Here is an 18977-nt window from a genome sequence, read left to right on the forward strand (position 1 = left end):
GGACTGACAAAGCACACAGTGTGAGTAAAGTTATGAGAAATTACCAAAATTTTTTCCCATTTTTCATTTTTTACCATTTTATGTTCCTATCAACAATGCAGGAGAGTTTCATTTGCTTCACATCCTTGTCAGCTCTTGGTACTGTCAGTTTTGTTTATTTCAGTGATTCTGATTGGCATGTAGTGATCATCACATGGTTTTAATTTATGTTTCCCTCATGCATAATTGTGTTGAGCAATGTTTCATGCTGTTATCTATCATCCTATATATTCTTTGCCAAATGATCTGTTCAAACTTTTCCCCATTTCTAAGAAAAGCCTGTTATCGCTGTATTTTGAGAGTTTTTTATATGTCCTGGCTACCAGTTCTTTGATGGGTGTACCATTTGAAATATTTTCTTGGAGTGTTTTAATGGGTAATATTTAAGAGCAAATGGTATTTTTAAATTTTTGATGAAGCACAATGTCTCCATTTTTTATTTTATCTATTTTATTCTTGGTGACAAACCTATCATGACCTTTTTGTCAATCTAAACCCATAAATATTTTCTCTTATATTTTCTTCTAAAATTTTCAACATTTTTTGTGTTACATTTAGATCTATGCTCTATTTTGAGTTAAATTTGAATAAGCTCTGAGTCATAGTTTGACATTAATTTATCCCCAATTGATCCAACTCCATCATTTGTTGAAAATGACATCCTCTCTCTGTTGACTTTGTTATATATAGTGCCACAGTGCTCACCTATTCTATTTGTTCTGGGAGTTGTGTGCGTGTGTGTGTGTGTGTGTGTGTGTGTGTGTGTGGACTCCATAGATTTTCTCCATGGATGATCATGCCGATGAAAACACATTTTATTTTTCTTTGCCAATCTATATAAGTTCTATTTCATTTTTCTTGCTTTATTGCAGTGTCTAGGACTTTGAGTATGATGAGGACAGGAGAGGTAAGGATGGGTGTCTCTGTCCCCATCCTGCTCCCAGTACCCCATCATGAATTACGATGTTTATCATACACCTTTGTAGATGTCCTTGATCAGGAGAAGTTCCCTTTAACTCCTAGTTTATTAAGAAGCTTTCGCCCTATTGATTCCCTATCACTAAGAAGCTGTGTGAATTTAGGCAAATTTGAATTTAAGCTATCAGGTCAGATAAAAGAGATGAATACACTATACAATGCACCTTTCTATGCCCATCAAAGGGTAAGGATGTTATGCCAGTCTGGGAGCCCGGGTATGGGGGGTGTTTGCTATGTATATTAAAGGAAGGGACATTATGCATTTGAGTGGGGTTTGTAAACTAAGATACCCCTCCAATAATGCAATTTCTCTGTATGTACTTTCCAAATAAAGCTGGGTTACAACCAAGTGAGTAGGTTAAGGGGAAATTCTAAATACAGAAAAACAGATTTCAAAAACCTAGAGAACATAACAGAACTAATATACACTATCCCATAACCTAAGTAGAGCACATGATATTTATTCCTGTTATATTTCTCCTTGGTTGTTTTTCAGTTCTTGAATTCTGAAAATAGACCAGGAAATATTTTATGTGTTTTGCATTTTTAATCTCATAAAATTTCACTGCTGTCCTACATCATAGGCCTTATGCCAATTTTGACAAGAATTTGAACTTTCAGAAAATAAATTTAAATATAATGTAAGAAATTGTTTTAACAAATAACAAATAAACAAGCGAATTGGCTGCCCACAGTATGCAAGGGTATATTTTAAGCCTCCTGGAACTGGAGAGGTTTAGAGAAGGCATCCCTACGCCACACAGGATGTCAGACCATTCTGTGAAGTTTCTGAACTCTTGACTGTTATGACCACCACATGTCACATGTATGGCTTTAAAACCTTAAGTGGAAAATGAAGCCAACTCAGGGTGGCTACGAGTCATTTTCTAGGGTCAGTTCTGAGCAGGACAGCTCAGTTCCTCCAAACCTGGACAGTGCCCTCATCCTCCTAGCTCCTTCTCTGCAACCAAAAGTGACACCCTACAGTTTAGCATCTTCATGACCAGTGACTTTAGATATGTGACATTCTCTCCTTCAGTCCCAAATGCTGTTCCCTCAAAAAATAAATTTGAAAAGAGTATGTCACAACTGCCTGCCTGAGATATTAAACTTAGTCAAGGGATAAATGAGAGAAAGAGTGAAAGAAAAGGAAGGAAGGAAGGAAGGAAGGAAGGAAGGAAGGAAGGAAGGAAGGAAGGAAAGAAGGAAGGAAGGCAGGGAAGGAGGGAGGGAGGGAGGAAGAAAAGAAGGAAGGAGAGGGAGGACAGGAGAGAGGGAGACAAGTGGAATTCTAGACATATAGTAACAAATGCTGACTGCCTTCTAACTCTTTTAAAACTAAAGTGAATAAAACATAGTTCTCAAAATGTGTGCTTCTGGCGTGCATTTGTGGTTAGCCTCAAACAGATTTCTCTCGCAGAAAACATGTGAAGTTTTACATAATGTATTCTGAATGACATAGCAACTCCAAGAGCCGGGTCAAAACAGAATCTCCTTATAAGGTTCATCCATTTCATCATTTCTGTAGCAGGTCACTTGTACAGTCAGCACAGAACCTTGTGAGGTGATCAGGGGGAGGACAGCATGTTCAGATCACAGAGGAAGTTAGAGATTACAGCGCTGCTCCTGGTCTACTTGCCAGAGGGTGGCAGAGCTCAGGACCTCCCCCCTCACTCACAGGCAGGGCCTTGTGATGCTGGACTTCTAGGCCACTCCTCTTATCCTCTATGTCCAGTCTGGGAAATGCTAATTACACTTTCAAACGTGGTTTACATTGATTGTCCTTTTATGACAAAGAGCCTGCAAATAGGATCAAGAGCTGAATGTTTACACTGGTGCAAAATGATATGTTTTCAGTCAAATATTTGTGTGCGCTGTAAACAGACACACAAGGTTTTGCAAAGGAGGTCATAAGGTCATATGTTTGAAATCTTAGGGTTCCACCATTGGATCACAGCCTTTTTCTTGCCATGCTGGGATTAAAACTAGAACCTTGCAGCTGTCAGCACATGTTCTACCCCCAGTGAGCTACACCCCTTCCCGTGCTCAGAGCTCCTTGTTTTCCAGGACAGTGGACAACAAAAGTCTTCCTCGTGGCTGTATGTCTAAGGACTAGAACAATGTCTGGCACACAGTAGGCCATCCCTAAACATCTCCTGCATGAATAAACACTTTTACAAATAATTGTGAGTTACTTCTTCTGGTAAGCTTGACCATGTAAAGGGTTCATCTTTTAAAGCAAGCATCCACTACAATTCACTGTGTGTATGCAAAATACCGCAATGAACTATGGATATCCCTATTCAAATTACACTGAAGATGCCAAGGAAATTACTACAGGAGCCTCAAAATTCATCACGTTAACTCACATCCCCAGAAAATTCATTCCTGAGGGTTTATTTCAATGAAATGTCTCTCCTGGGACAGGAAGTCTCTTCCCCCACTCTGGGAAATAAGGATGGATATGGCTGTAATGGAGCTCAGGGTTTTTCATCTTCCCAAACCATTAAAATGCAAATCTGGGGAGGAGAGAGACCCGCAGGGAGATCTCCCAGCACTCACATCCATCCGCGGTGCGCACCTCCATGTGCACCAGGTCTGCCTCCTTGTCCAGTCCAGCCACCGACCTGGGGGAGGAAGGAGAGACAGAGGCTCAGTAAAGACAGGGGTGGCAAGCAGCAATGTGGGAAGCACTCGGGCTATTCTTGCACATCCTCTCTCAAAGAGGACTGCCTGCACCGTGGGGACCAGCAGAAGAAAGCCACTGTGTGCGCCAGCAGTATAGCTAGCCCTAGCAACTGCCACCTGCAGAGGTCACAATGCGAAAGTCCTGGAATGGTGTCAGTGAGTCAGTAACTCTGACTAAGAAATCAACACAGACCCCGCAGTAGTGCTGATCTAGGCCCCTGTTTTTGCCCCTTCTTCACAACCTTGTACCTCTCAGAACTCTCTTCTCCCTGGTCTTCTCTCTGTCTCTGCGGTCCGCACAGTACTGATTACTTCTACCGCTTCCTCACTCTGCCCGCTCATGGGGAGTTCTAGAACCTACCCGCTCTGTCTGCTTCAGTGTTTGCCCTCCTGATTTAATCCAATCTGCCTTGCTTTCCTCCTGCCTTGCAAACTACATTTTTTTTGGTTGTGCAAAATGTTTTCTTATTTTAAAGAGAAAAAAAAAAACAAAATAACAATAACAAAGACAAAAATAGAACAACATAAAAATAAAAACAATACAGGATTTCAAAAGAAGATGATAGGAGTTAACAATGGTTGTTATATTACATTTGTTATCTTCAACAAAGTTACTCAGATTACCAGAGATAAGAATGCAAGATTGGTCAAACCATTAGAGAAACCAAAAACTAATAATAAAAAATTAGAAATGATATAGAGCTTCACTAAACAAGATGGTAGGAATTCACCAGTGGTTCTTATATTGCATATTGTTGTCTTCAAGTTAGTTATTCACATTACCAGATATAAGCATGCAAAATTCGTCAAGAAAAAAAAGTTCAAGCATTAACTCTTCCGTTCAATAAACCAATAGACATCAGCAGTACAATTATCCCAGCTATCCTTGTCATAGTTAAATCTTGGAAATAACCCAAATGCCCATTAATGGAGGAATGGATAAAAAAGATGTGGTATTTTTATACAATGGAGTACTACTCAGCTATAAAAATATAAACTAGAGGCTTTTATAGGTAAATGGATGCAACTAAAGACCATAATCATACATAAAATAAATCGGACCAACATGTGTAAACATTTTATTGTCGCCCTACTGTAGGAAACTGAAAGAGTCGATAAACCCAAAATGTGCAATAGACATTACGAAAGGGAAAGAAACTGCTCAGAGGAAGGAATAATTGGGGTGAGGGAAAGGAGAAAAGAAAGACAGAAGGAAGGAAAAATATGTATGTATACGCAAACAACATTTTTTGGTAGCAAACATTCAAAACCTGATTTGACAAAGACAAACTTCTCCTGGTAGTTGGGTGGAGAGTCTCTGGCCAATGGTCAGAAGAAGGAAGGCTAAGAACCCTACAAATCATCCTTACAGCCCTCTGAGTCCCCACGGGTGCAGTCCACACAGCCTTCTGCCTTAGGTATCCAGGTCAGTAGACTCAGTCAGCTGAAAGTGCTAACACACATTAAACACGTGTGCACAGACAGGCACACACGCAGTCCCTTCTCTCTGGGGAGTTCTCACTCATAGTCTCCTTTAAATACCATTTTCAGATTGGTTTCCTGGTTTTCCAGCCTTTTCTAGGTAAGAAACAGCAAGTTAGGGTAAAAAAGTAGGTTAATGTTGAGAATCTACAGTTCATATCTAAATAGCAAGAGAAACAGAAAACGGATCACAAACAGACCAAAGAATTGAAAACCCAATCTTCCACACCATGAATCCCTACACTTCTCAAAGGCTCCAGGGAAGTTACTGCATCACAGCGTAGTTGAGGGTCTGCCATCTGTGCTGAGGGGCTAATGACACAGGAAAAGGAAAACGGGGTTCAGGGCGATCCAGAGCTCTCGGTTTAAGAAACTGGGCTTGCGGGTGATACATTTTCGAGAAAATAAAATTATATTTCTCAGTTAAAATGACTGTCTTGAAAGCTGAAACTTCAGCTATCTAAGAAAGAAGCTGAATAAACGAGTTTTGGTTTATATCCCCCAATGGTCCCTGGTATACTGTTATTTTTCTTTTAACCTCATTTGATCCTAGCAGCAAAACCCTAAGGAAAACAGGGCAGGTAGCATTCATCACGTCTGGCTGAGGGAGAAACTGAGGAATGAAGAGGGTTATGTGTGTCCAAGGTCATACAGAATCTTGGCCAGAAGTGGAAGGATAGCCTGACTTCCCAGCCTCGAGCAGCTGTCTCTCTGCCCCATTTTCCTCCACCCCACTCTCACCCCTCCGTACATGGCCGCTAGCCTCACTTCTGCATCAGCCCTTCCTTCCCTGCTCTCACTCGAGTCTTTATCTGCTAACAGCATCCTTGCCTAAATGGTCCTGCAAGATAGCGCTTTACTCTCTTGAACTATGAACTATACAGATGCCCAGACCCCTCCCTAGGCCAATGGAGCCACCATCTAACAGGATGGGACTGTGGCATCAGTGGTTTTTAAGCTCCCAGCTATGAGGCCACATTTGAAAATTACCGCTTTGCATGGATTGATCACACTCCTTATGTAACTGCCAATACATTTCTGGGTCTTTCCCACTTAGATATAAATGTTAAGGAAGTAGGACCTTACCTTACTTATTTTTGAACCAATGGCACTTACATTTCTAGTACATACTGTGTGCTGCCTATGTGTTTATTAATGTAGTAAGCAACCCAATCTACCTGTGGTGAGGTCACATTTCAGTGTCAAACTCACTTGATGTCAGACACAGAGCATCACGGGCAATAGAGAGACTGCACTGACACCTCCGTTGCGCAGCAGCCTCTGGTTTTATGAACAAGATGATACTCTCTGGATTAGCTGCTTCTCAGGTGTTCTTGCTTCCCCTCTGCACCGTCACCAGCACCGCAGCACAGACACAATTGGAGGTATAATGACTGAGCCCGATTGTGGTCATCAAATCCTATGCTCTATTAACAACGGAAGAAAGTCCTTGGTTCTTAGGAGCTGAGAACAAGGCAAACCAGTAAAACAGCCAGAGAAGCCATTCTCTTATCTAGGTATGTGCACGCCCTTCCATCTACCTAAGTTCTAACACATCTTCAAAGCTGAATCCAAGAACTGAGTCTTCCTGGTCACTGGACCTCAGAGTGAACTAACTGCTTCACAGTTCTAGAGAACTCAGAATCCTGCTTCCACATTTTGATTAAGACTTTTCTTTCTCTTGAGTTAGTCTTGTCTCACGGACAACTGTCGTTTTGCTCTCCTTAGTATTTCCTTATGTATCCTGTGTGGGTCTGTTCTTCCTGACTCTAGCCATGTGTTTTGGGCTAGGCAGGCTGATCAATAATGGTGTCCCATCCCTGTGAACCCTGAGGATGTCCTCTGAACTGGCATGGTCAGGATATATCCTAGCCATAGTGACCTTCCAGGACCTTCCAGGACTATTTAGAAGACTTTCTCAGGATTCTTCCAACTGGAGCCCCGAGGAAAGAATTATCTTTCTTCTCTGGTCACCAGGAGAAATGCTCCCAGCCTAATAGGAAGACTAAGTCTAAAATAATGATGTGGATACACAGAGACAAAAAACTGACAACATAACAAAGACACAAGAAGAAAGACAGCAATATGAGGACAATGGTCAAGAGAAGAATGGAGAGACAGAAAGAAAGAAAGAAACAGAGACCAACAGGCAGACAGAGACAAAGAGAGACAGAAATATCCATAGACAGAAACAGAAACACACACAAAGATAGAAGAAGCAGAAATAGTAACAGTGCATATGTACACTTATACATATACACAAGCACACAACCCATGCCCTCTAAATCCGGGGATTCACACTAACGGTTAGACAGCTGGACGCAACTCCAAGTGTTCATATTTGAATCCATTCGTTTCCCAGTTCTATTTCACTTGTACAGCTTCTTTATGCAGCTAAACTCATGGGGCGCTTGGGTGTATATTTGTTTGCTAACCCTATCAGTGACAAACAGAGTGACCCTTGTTAATGCACAGCTATCAGAAAGAAGCTTCCTAAGGGTAGGAACCAGAATTATCTCTCTCCCATATCTGCCAAAGCACACAGCTCCGGATTAGGCAGCCCCTTGGATTGCAGGATAAGGATAAGAAAATTCAAAGCTGCTCTGTCCTGGGGCGATATGGGAGGCGATTAAGCTGGCCAGAGGTGGAGAAAAATAACTTGGGAATCCAGGAAAGGAGAATATTCTTGGCCACACTTTCAGTTGCTTGCCCTCAGGCCCTCAGCCAGCTCAGAGAGGCCATCGCACACTTTCTGCAGCATTTGCTTCGGTTTTCCGACATTAGCCCTGTTGACATTTTCGGCCAGATAGTTCTTGGCAGTGGGGGATGGTCCACGCACTACAGCACAGTTAGCCGCAATCCCAGCTTCTACTAGATGTAGTAACAGCCTTGCAGTTATGACAATGAAAAATGTCGCTAGAAATTGCTACCTATCTCCTGGTGGGGTCCAAAACCACTCCTAGGGGAGAGCAGCTGCCTTACCTAGACATTTAGTTGCTGCCTGAACGCTGGGCTGTCCCTGAAAACAAGACACCAAGAAAAGCACTCAAAAACTGCACTTCTTCCAGAGCGTGGGCACTAACGTGACTGAGAAGCCCGTGATGTGCTGCTGCTCGGGCCCTCCCTCTCCTCCTTGACTCTTGTCACGTGCCAGGAACCTGATGCTTTGCCTGAAAGCCACAACTCCAAGTTCTGGAAACATAACATGAAAAATGTGCACATAAATACACCAAATAAAGCAACACAAGATCTGGTGGGCCCCTGGGAATAGGGGAGGGTGAAAGTTGTGGAAATGTTGGTAAATACTAATGGGTATTGATACCATGTTTGTCAGACACAACGTTTGGTATTTCTAAGCGTTATATTAAACAATCCTCAAAATGAGTATTTAGGAAGGTGCCATTCATCTAATTTTCCTCCTTGGCAAAAATGGAGACAGTAAGAGAGATTAAGTAATGTGCCTAAAGCCACGTGATAACAATTCTCAAATACTGAGAGTGTGTCCTGTGTCAGGCACTATTTTACATTTAAATGCTGATCTCATTTAATTCTTACATCAACTCTCTGAGTTAGGAATCAGTCTTTCACCCTATTGTAAGAAGGCACAATCAGGCATTGAGAGCTTAAACAACTTGCCCAAAGTCATACAGGTAGGATGCAGGGGAACTAGGACTTGAACCGGGCAGGAGTCTAAAGTGTGTGAACCCCCCTGCTGTGGTGAGGAAGAATGGGATGATCTAACCAACACACCCCTCTGCCTCTCCTTTCCCTACCCACACTTCAGTCCCCTTGAAGCAGCACTGAAGGGAATAATCAAGTATCTCTGTATATGTGTGCAATGTGCTTAATATGGCAGGACAGCTTGGATCCAGAGTACACAAGCTGGGAGTCACTCCTACGGGTGAGAATCAGCAAGAAGGGAGTGTTGGGGACAAAGGAGATTGGGCTGATGGAAGAAAAGTACTAAGTGGAGATTTGCTTTTCAACAAAATATAAGAACAGTTGAGAAAAAGGAAATTTGGGGCTAGCGCTTGACTCTTTGGGTCTGTGAGTGTGGGAGGAGCTGAGATGAATAAGGATGACTGACTTCACCAGGGGCAGCGGGAGAGGATGAGGACACCTCTGCTCAGCCCTGCATGAGGAGATGCCCCTGCCCCCTCTTCTGTCTCAAGCATCCAGGTTCCTCAGCTTCCCAGGACTAAAGTTAAGCTGAAGCAGATCAGATGAGTAGCAGCCATATCCAGGGCATAACCAGCCCCAGGACACACGGCGCTCCCGGTGAGTACTGTCTGTAACAAAACGAAGTCAATTTCCATTCATCCCGTGGAAACTGCATGAAAGAGCCCTGGAAAGCTTCTAGAAAGTATCAGCTGGTAAAGAGAAATTGTACCAGAACGTATTATCATTAATGCAAAATGTAAATAAATCATCAATACTGCCTTTAGTTGTGCTCTGTGCCTGGTTTTAATTAAATGGCTTTAAAACAAAATTTTAATGGGACAAAATACAGTTAAAATGTTATAACCAGATATGAACCTATAAAAAAATCCCTTATGAATATTTTAAAGTTCCTCAATCACGAATTCATCTACCACAGGGGTTTTCTGAAACCTACTATGGAAACCTAACATGCACGACAGGGGAAAGACTCATCTTTTCCTGTAGATTTTACCGGTCTTGTTCAAGAAGGGACTAGGATCGGCCCATTGACATAAACTCCCTATTTCACTTTGCCCGTGTGTCCAATAATACTTTTTAGCTTTCACATCTGTAAAACAAGAAGATCATAAATACTACTCCATACAGTTAGGGGGATTAAGTGAGCTAAGTGGTAGAAACTCTTAAAATCACACAGAAAGCACTTTTTGTATTTCGGCTATCATTAGTTTGTATTCAAAGGACAGGTTAAGCAAATCTGCCCACCTGTCTGCCTCAGTTCTCTAACTGCTGAGTGTCTAGTAATGACTGCAAGGTTCCAGACACGGGTAAGAGGTGTAGGCAACTTCTCCTGCTCTACGTTGACCCTACATCACGAATTCAGGGAACGAGTTTTTATAAGGGCTTCTGTAACAGCCTGTTCTCCTCCCCAGTGTGGGAAACACTGAAATTGTCTGCTTTCCCTATTAGACATGATCTCTGATCTCGAGAGCTTTTACTAGACACCACATCAGCTTATGCAGTCACACTGCCTGGCACATGGTAAATCATCAGTAAATGTTTGCTGAATAAATGTTTAAAACACTTTTCTTCCACCAGAGAAGCCCCATAAGGCCCTGTCTTACGTACTCTTGGGTCAAAAAAGCCCAATACCCATGCTATACTCCAGATACCGTTTATCCTTTGGTCTCCTCACCTGAGTGCTGGGAAAGAGGAGGGGGAAAACTATACAGACCCGAATAATGTGTGAGGTAGTGCCTCTTGGGGTATGTATCATCATTAACTGACAGCGGTTAAGGAGCCAAATCATAGCACAAGGATCACCCGAAGCTCTGAGGGAAGGGCAGTGATGACTCCAAAAAGAGGACCCTTTCCACATTCTGAGCAAAGTCAAAGCCCATGTGGACCAAAGGGAAGGAAAGAGCCACAGCCAGATCTCCAGGAAAAAGCTGGTCAGCTTCCAGCAGCACACGCTCACCTGTGTCATGGATAGAGAACACCAACGAGGCCACATGACTTCAAGCTTATTTTTAGCAGCTGCCCCCTCCCTGCAAGCAGTCATGTCCCATCATACAAAATAGGTCAGCCAGGAGCTTCTCAGGAACCATGACAGTTCACCTGGACAGACCAGTCCCAAACAGCGCTGGAGGCAGCAACATTTGAAACCTTCCAATCCCATGCAGCCCTTTCATTTCACAGGTCAGCAAGTGGCCTTTGTAGCTGCCCAGAGGCACAGCCAGTGAGTGTCAAGTGGCCCTAGAAACCAATTTAAACTTCAGCCTCGCCTCCTCATAGCACACTTGGCTGTCAGGACAAGTGGCAGGGCCAACACCTGTGCACTTGTCTGTCTCTCTGGCCATGAATTCCAGGCCACAAACTTCCCCGTGAAATAAGAAAATTAGATATTAGGAGAGACATGGTGAAGGCAAAATGCTGATAAGGTCAAAGTACCAAAGCTTTACTGACTAGATAGGCATTTTCAATTACAAGCTAAACTTTTTAATAGATATAATTTTTCATTGGAAGACCATGAGTCTATATTAATGGGATTCAATGTGATGCTTTGATACATGTATCCAGTATGGAATGATTTAAGTCAAATCCATTAATATATCTATCACCTCACTTATTTTTCTGTGGTGATGAGACCTCCGAAATGCACCATTATCCTGAAATATGCAGTGCATTGTTATTGACTGATGTCACCGCACCATAGCTCAGTGGAGCACCCGGTTCCCACGGGGCCTCTGACCCTCTTCTGTCTCCCTCAAGCTTTCTCCCTGGAGTGCTCATTCTAGCACATCGTACACGGAGCCTGCATCTCACTGAGCTCAACACCTCCGTCCCAGGAAAGTTCCCACCCAGGCCTCATGTTAAAATTTCTTGGGGAACTTTCTAAAAATATTAAACAGCAATGCACAGACCCCACCCCCAGGAATTCTGGTTGAACTATGGTGGTAACTGTTCCTTCATCTTTATTCAGAGATCTTCTCACTCTTGCCCTCAGAGTGTCTCCTTCAGGAGGTGTGGCTGGGGCCTAAGAACTGCCATTCTCAAGAAGTACGCAGATGCTGTCATGAGAGTGGTCACAATGCGCACTTCCAGAACTACGCTCCAGCAGGAAGTCCAGGAGTCAGCAGGGTGCAGCCATGAGTGTCTAACCCGCTGGCTGGCCTGGGCCACACTGAGTGAAGAGTAACTGTGTTGAGTGACATATACATAAGTAACCAAATGAGCTTAAATTATTATTTTATGAAATAACACAAGCCCAAGTTTAATAAATAAGAAAACTTAAATATCTGCTTAATTACAATGGACACCTGTCTGTAAGTCATATGGTGTGTAGGTAGGGGAAATGCTGGCATTGGTAATGCCTGCCATTTACTCAGCATTTGGCATACCTGCATGTAACATTTGATATGCTCAGTTTCCACTCCACTGACTGTGTGTGTTGGGTGCAGGAGGCAGAGTTAGAATAGCACTGTGTCCCCCCTGGACCAGCGTTTTCTCACCGCCTCTGCATACCGTGCTTGAGCACCATGCAATCCAGTTGTAAAAAATGTCGCTACAAATTACACAATAATGTTAAAAGTTTACGTTCTTGTGGGGCCGCATTGCTAGCTGTTCAGGGCCATATGCCTGCCACACATTGGTGATAACAATGTGCAGAGTTGAGAATGACTTACTAGAGTTTATAATAAAATCTCAGCCTGTGACAGGCCTTCCCTTCCCGTGCGTCGGTGATGTAAGTAAGAGCAGAAACTGCTCTCCGACACTGGGCTGGGGTCTTGGCTTCAGCATTCACTCTCTATGGGATCACAGGCAATTTCTTTAATCTCCCCATGTCTCAAATGTTTTCGCTGCTTAGTGGGGAGAAAATGAAATCACTCTTTAGTTACTTTCATGAGAACTAAGTAAGTTAAATATTTGTAAAATACTTATAAATGAGAGAGGCATGTGTTAACACATCACACTATATACAATTCTTACTATGAAAGTATCTTACATGCAAATAGCATTTGCTGAACACCTTTAATGTACCAGGATTTTTGCTGTTTACTTAAGTGTCATCTCACTTAACCCTTAAGCAAATTTTGAAGTCAACAAAGCACAGTCTTTTTTCTTTTTTTCCAGATGAGGAAACGGAGGTTTCCTATCACACTGCCTGACACTGAGAAGTTGGAAAGAGGCTGCACCTGGCTCAAACATAACCTTACTCCGCTTCTGGTCAGGTCAGTTGGGCACTTAAATGTCTTCTCTTCTTTCATTACACGATTCTTTAAGTCAGGCTCTCGATCTGACTACATTATGTTTTCCACTCGTGTGGAGCACCACGTCTTGCACCGCATTCCCTACATATCTGTTGAGTTGATGAATAAATACATGAATGAGAAAAATAATAATAACTTCAGCGGTATGTTTAGGATAAGTGCTGAGAACAGTTCTATAATGTGATGAAACAGATTTCATTCATTTAATTAATCTCTAGGCAGTTAAGCAAATAAAGTCCTCATTTTATATCATTATGCTGCTATCTTCCCCATTTATCCTCACCGCAATCCTGGGCCTGTCAAGCACAGTCATCTGTGATTTGCTTGACAAATGTGTCATCCTGCGCAAACACAGGCGGAGGGGAAGAACCTAGGGGATCTCACCCGCTCAAACGGATGTGGCTGCTCTAGCGGGCACTTTGAGAGTCCTTCCAAATCACACACGTGCCCCAGCCTTTGTCAAGCGGTGCATTCTGTCTAGCTGCACAGTCCCAGAGTTTTAGTTGCCGACCCCAGTCCCACGTCTGGATTCTGCAGACTGACCCGGTGTGGACAGCTGAACAGACCAGGGAAAGATCCCCGCCCAAGCTGGGTCAAAGAGCTTCCTTTCCTGGACTTCAGGCTTGCTTTGAAGAACTGTAACACAAGATGGGGGCAAACTCTCGGAAATGTAGGCTGGTCTGCCAGGTAGAAGAGAGACCCAGAGAGAAGTAACAGCAGGAGAGCACTCTAAGGGATTCTGGGGTGGGATGCTTCCTGATATCTAACTACATTTCTTTTCTTGGATCCTAATAATACTCAGTCTTTCTCTCTCATAATGAAGTTACCCTCTTGAAATTTGAGAGTCATTACTAACAACTTCCCTGGAAGCTGCTCAGCACATACAGGGCTTGCCCATGACACCTGAATAGCTATTACCCTTCCATCTTCTTATTCTCCTAGCAAAGGACCAGTGGGCAGGTCAGTGTTTTCTGAGTTATAGGCCATAACCCATTAGTGGATTATGAAATATATTTACTGGATCAAAACCCAATTGCTTCATAAAATGGAAGAAAATGCAATAGAAAACATAGTACATCTCGTGGTGTAGAACAGGTATTTTTCATGTAACTTTTGCTCAAATTACATAAAAAGACATAGGTTTACAAGGGGTCACAAATATAATTTCTACCAGGGCAGTTATAAAAAGGAAGAAATTACATGGTGTCGTTTAATCTAATACCTTTGTAAGTCCTCGGTGGCTATCATCAAACCCAGTAGCTACATAAAATACTTTCAAGACAAACCATACACATATCAGGGGGCATTCCCAAAGATAACAGATTTCAACTCAGCTGACAAAGCTCAGGGAAAGGAGATTACTCTGTTACCAACTAGTGATAATTTGGAGCTGAACTTTGGTCACTGAGATTTTGCTAACCCAGTGAAAATCTTTGAGAATTTACCTACAAACAACTGAATGCTTCCCTAGGAACGAGAGCAACAATCCCTTGGCCAGTGCATACTGAATACCTACTGTGCACGAGCACTTGGCTACTTCAGGGCACATCCGCTGGCTGCCTAGGTGCAGGTCACTCCCTGGAGTGGTTCCTGTGAGCAGATCTATATTTCCACTATGACCATCTGACATGACACAGCCTAAATAGACAGGTGTGGCACAGACAGCTGGTCTACTAATCCCATTAAGCACACAAAGTGCATTGCTACTTTTGTGCAGTGGTGGTAGGGGACTGGCATGGTGCTTGTTACTGGCCATTTAATTCTGGAACTTCCTCTCTCAGCTTCTGTTATCTCCCTCCAGTGCTTGCACTGTGCCTTTAATAGCGATTTATGGAGTGGCACGTGAGTGGACGGTGAAAGAACCTGTAGTCTTGATAGAAAGGTGTTGTGCGCCAGGAGGGGTTTTAGAGAAAAGGGAGAACCGTAGCTGGGCCTGGAGAAAGTGTGAGATCAGAAACTCAGGGAGAACTGAGGGGTGACAGAATCCAAGGCACGCAGTGTGCATGGGCACGCAGGAAGGGCATAGTATTTGGGAGCTCCTCATGAGTGATCATGGCATTCCCTTCTTCTGAGATCATTTACTTTGAGACAGAAGAAGGAAGAGCTTTTAGCCAATAAAAAGCCACCATCCCCAAAATGGCTCGATTGGTCCCTACAAACTAAGTTCTACAACACTCTTGCCATTTTGCTTCTACCATTGGATGGTAGAACCACTTGCTTCTACCATATGTCTCTGAAAGTGTAGTCATTCTATTTTATTAGAAATAAATTTGAATAAAGGTAATCTTTACTGTAAACTGGTTCATTTAGAAAACTCTGAGCATCATAATTTTACCAAATGAGAGAGAGAGGGAGAAAGAGAGAGAGAGATTACTACATGTGCTTAAAATAGTACACTTGGCACGCGTGTGACTCCCAAACAGCAACGCTACTCTCACTTCATCACTGACTAATGCCATCTCATGCCCATTATCCCTTGAGCAACCATGACCTCTTATGCTGGATGAAGTCAAAGAACAAGAACATTAACTCAGGAGAAAATCAGTGCTCACTGAAATGCATTAAACTCTTCCACGTAAGAAGAACCAAGAGTAGCATTTTTATTGGCAGGAATTTCTATAAAAACTCAGACTGAGAAGGGACACCTTCCTACCATCTTAACCATTACAATATTGATTGCCCCATTCATTAAATCACTCATCTCACACAGGGGTACTGATACCTGGGTGCTCACTACCAAAAAGAAAATCAGGAAGAGAACATGATGCAATGATTAAGAGCAGGTTGCAGCACTCTAGATGCTCCAACTGGTTTAGGAGTGGCTCTGCGGGGCAGACATGAGCATGCACTTGGACACTGGATGCGCTGCACAGTGCGGAGGGAGTCCACAGAAGGCAGAGTCTTCAAAAGTGAGTAAGTCATATGTACACGTGGACAGGGCACAAAGAGTCCTGGGGGCCACCAGTGCGGCCCTGTGGCTCTGCAGCAAGTATTCCCCATGATCTTCCTGTGTGACCAGCAGTAAGATAATATCAGGAGGCCAGCGGTGGACAGGGTAGTAAAGTGGGGAAAATGTAATCTGACAGGGTAGAGGAATAGAGGGAGAAACCAAGGAGCCTTTCTGTCTCTGGTCTCTTACATTTGGTTACTCTCGGACTGAGGACGGGTGCGAGATCCTATTTGCACTGCCAGCTCACAGCTCTGGTTGCCAGAGATCTTCCTGCTCTCCCTCCCTCACCCTGACCCCACCAGGGGGACTGCATCAAAGAGAAGAGGAAACTCCCACTGATTCCTGAGGAGTCACTCAACTGCTGTAACCCTGTCCCCATCAGGAGAGGGGATCTCTGAACATCCTGGTGCTGCTGGGGACCTACCTACAGCTGCTCCTGAACAAGGACCAGAGGACAGGGCAGACACAGGATGGAGGAGGTGCAGCAGTCCTGGTGCTGGGTAGTTGGCAGAGCACGTTCCCTCCACCATTAAATTCTGATGGCCTTAATATTGTGAGGTCCCATTCAACCCAGCTATTCCGCTTCTGGGTATTTTCCCAGAAGACCTGAAAACATCATATCACAGTGATATGTTGCGCCCATGTTCATAGCAGCACAATTTATAATTGCTAAATTGTGGAAGTAACACAAATGTCCATCCACTGAGAACTGGATAAAAAAATTGGGGTACTTTTATATAATGGAATATTACTTAGCTATAAAGAAAGATAAACTCGAGACTTTTATAGGCAAATGGTCACAACTAGAGACCACACTCATAAGCGAAATAAATCAGACCTGCATGTGTAAGCAACGTATTGTCTCACTAGTGTAAGAACCTGAAAGAGTGAATAAAAACTAGGAGGTATGATAGACATTATGAAATGAAAGGAAAATGCTCAAGGGTAAAGAGCAACTGGGGTGAGGGAACAGAGAAAAAAAAGAAGGGGAAACTATATATGTATGTACATACAGGATAGCTAACATAGATGTACTACTGACTTCTATAGCTTTACTGAAAGGAACAGTTAATGATTACTTGTTTGATTAATCTTGCATGTCTCTATTTACTTTCCTGATAAACCACTTTGAGGATATCAACACGTAATACAGCAACCATGGTTAATTTCCTACAACTTTGTCTGTACCTCTGTTTTGTTTGTATTGCTCTTACACTATTTTGAAAATGGATGTCTGTTTGTTAATATGTTTTCCTTCTTTTATTTTTAAAATAAATAAAGAAAATATTGGGGGCTGGACACCATTGTTGCTAGTCCACAGAGGAGCTTGCTCAGAGAGCTGAGGTGACCACAGACTCTGGGAGGTTAAGGCCCAGCTGCAAGTCCCCCCTCTGCTGACTCTGAGCCCAGTGCTCCCAGGGCTGTGGGTGTCCATGGTCACCTGTCTGACATACAATGAGGCCACATGTAATTAGATGCAAAATTATGTGGTACTGACTGGAAGTGCAGAGGAATTCAGAGAGTTAATTAAAAAAAGACAAAGGTCATTAAAGAACCAGCTGGGGAGGGTGGGGAGGACATTTTGCGGAAGTTCTGGAGAAGAAAGAGAAAGGAACCAGGTGTATTTATAGACTAATAATGTGCAAAAGGGGGAAAATGTGCTGCCTCGGGCAATTCTCATCAAGTTAATGGATGTTGCCAATTACCAGGGTAACATTTTTAATTGTATCCCAGCTCTGAAGAGAATAAAGTCAGAATTTGCTAGTCTCTGCTTCAGGACTATTCTAGGCATGCATGCTGCTGCTTTATACCAGTGCGGATATACCTGCCCAGAGTCCACACTAGCATAGCTACTCAGATTATCCCAGAGCCGGGTTGGGGTAGGAATCAGTGCCTACACAGAAAGCATCTGCTATAGGTGTTCGTGTGTTTTGGTGGGTCTAGAAGACAACAAGCAAGTGTGTGAGGGAACATGATCCACGTGGGGACCCACGAAGCCAGTGCCCTCTGCACCCCCAATGGTAATGTGCTGGTAACTACTATCTGCGTGCTATCCGGTGACAGGTCACCTCCTGTGACAATGCAATGCTTTGTGTATGACATCTTGTTTAATACTCATAATAATTTTGTGTGATCTGAATAACCTGCTTCCCCCTAGGTTGAAGGTGTCTTAAAGGGGAGGGCTTGCATGCCATACCTGCCCTGGGAACTCCATTTCCAACCACAACCCCAGCACTCAACTGTATTCTTGGGTAAGGATCAAACTCCTGTGAAGGATCTACAGTGTTTGTCTGCATTTTACCAATAAGGGACCAGAGGCTCAAACAAGCAGGATAATTTGTCTTAGGTCACTGCACCTAGTAAATGACAGCTCCCCATCCAGACAGACTGGTCCCAGAGCACATCCTGAGATGTGCTTGCGAGCTGCCCATGTCCACTAAAACAAGGAGTGGGGGGAAGAAAGCGGCCACCGTGTGTCAGACACCTTATTCTTTCATATCATTTAACCCTGAGAAGGAACCTATGACATACACATTGCCCATAAATTGGAAATGCAGAAAAAGAGATCGCTACAGTGACTGGCCCAATCTCACTCAAGTAGCAGACAGAGGCAGGGATTTAAGGGACTCTACAATTTAGCCTCCACACAGCTTCCCTGTTGTCTTTGGCTTCTCAGTTACACACTCAGGTCAAAATACATCCTGCAAACACAAGGCATTGAGGAAGAAAATAAGAGTGCATGGTTCCCTGTCCCCTCAAACATAATCCTTTAGGGACAGCCTGGGGACAAGCTGCGGCACAAGTCATGCTTCCCTGATGCCCCACCCCACCCTACTCCCTAACCTTAGCTCCTCTTGCAGTACTTTTTCTCTGATTTCCATGTCCCTTGTGTCCTCACACACATGCCTCTA

General features: G+C 43.3%; 1 protein-coding gene across 1 annotated transcript in view; it reads right to left on the reverse strand.

Moving 5' to 3' along the window:
• Positions 1-18977, reverse strand: part of Sorcs3 (sortilin-related VPS10 domain containing receptor 3) — a gene marked incomplete at its 5' end in the record, with an annotated part of 574832 nt that overhangs the window by 167417 nt on the left and 388438 nt on the right. Inside the window, one exon of the mRNA XM_005403919.1 lies at positions 3580-3644. Within this exon, the coding sequence (XP_005403976.1) occupies positions 3580-3644 (65 nt within the window). The remainder of the gene's footprint in view (positions 1-3579; positions 3645-18977) is intronic.

This window comes from Chinchilla lanigera, unplaced genomic scaffold (genome assembly GCF_000276665.1).
Source record: "Chinchilla lanigera isolate Chin_1 unplaced genomic scaffold, ChiLan1.0 scaffold00084, whole genome shotgun sequence".
Taxonomy (NCBI): Eukaryota; Metazoa; Chordata; class Mammalia; order Rodentia; family Chinchillidae; genus Chinchilla; species Chinchilla lanigera.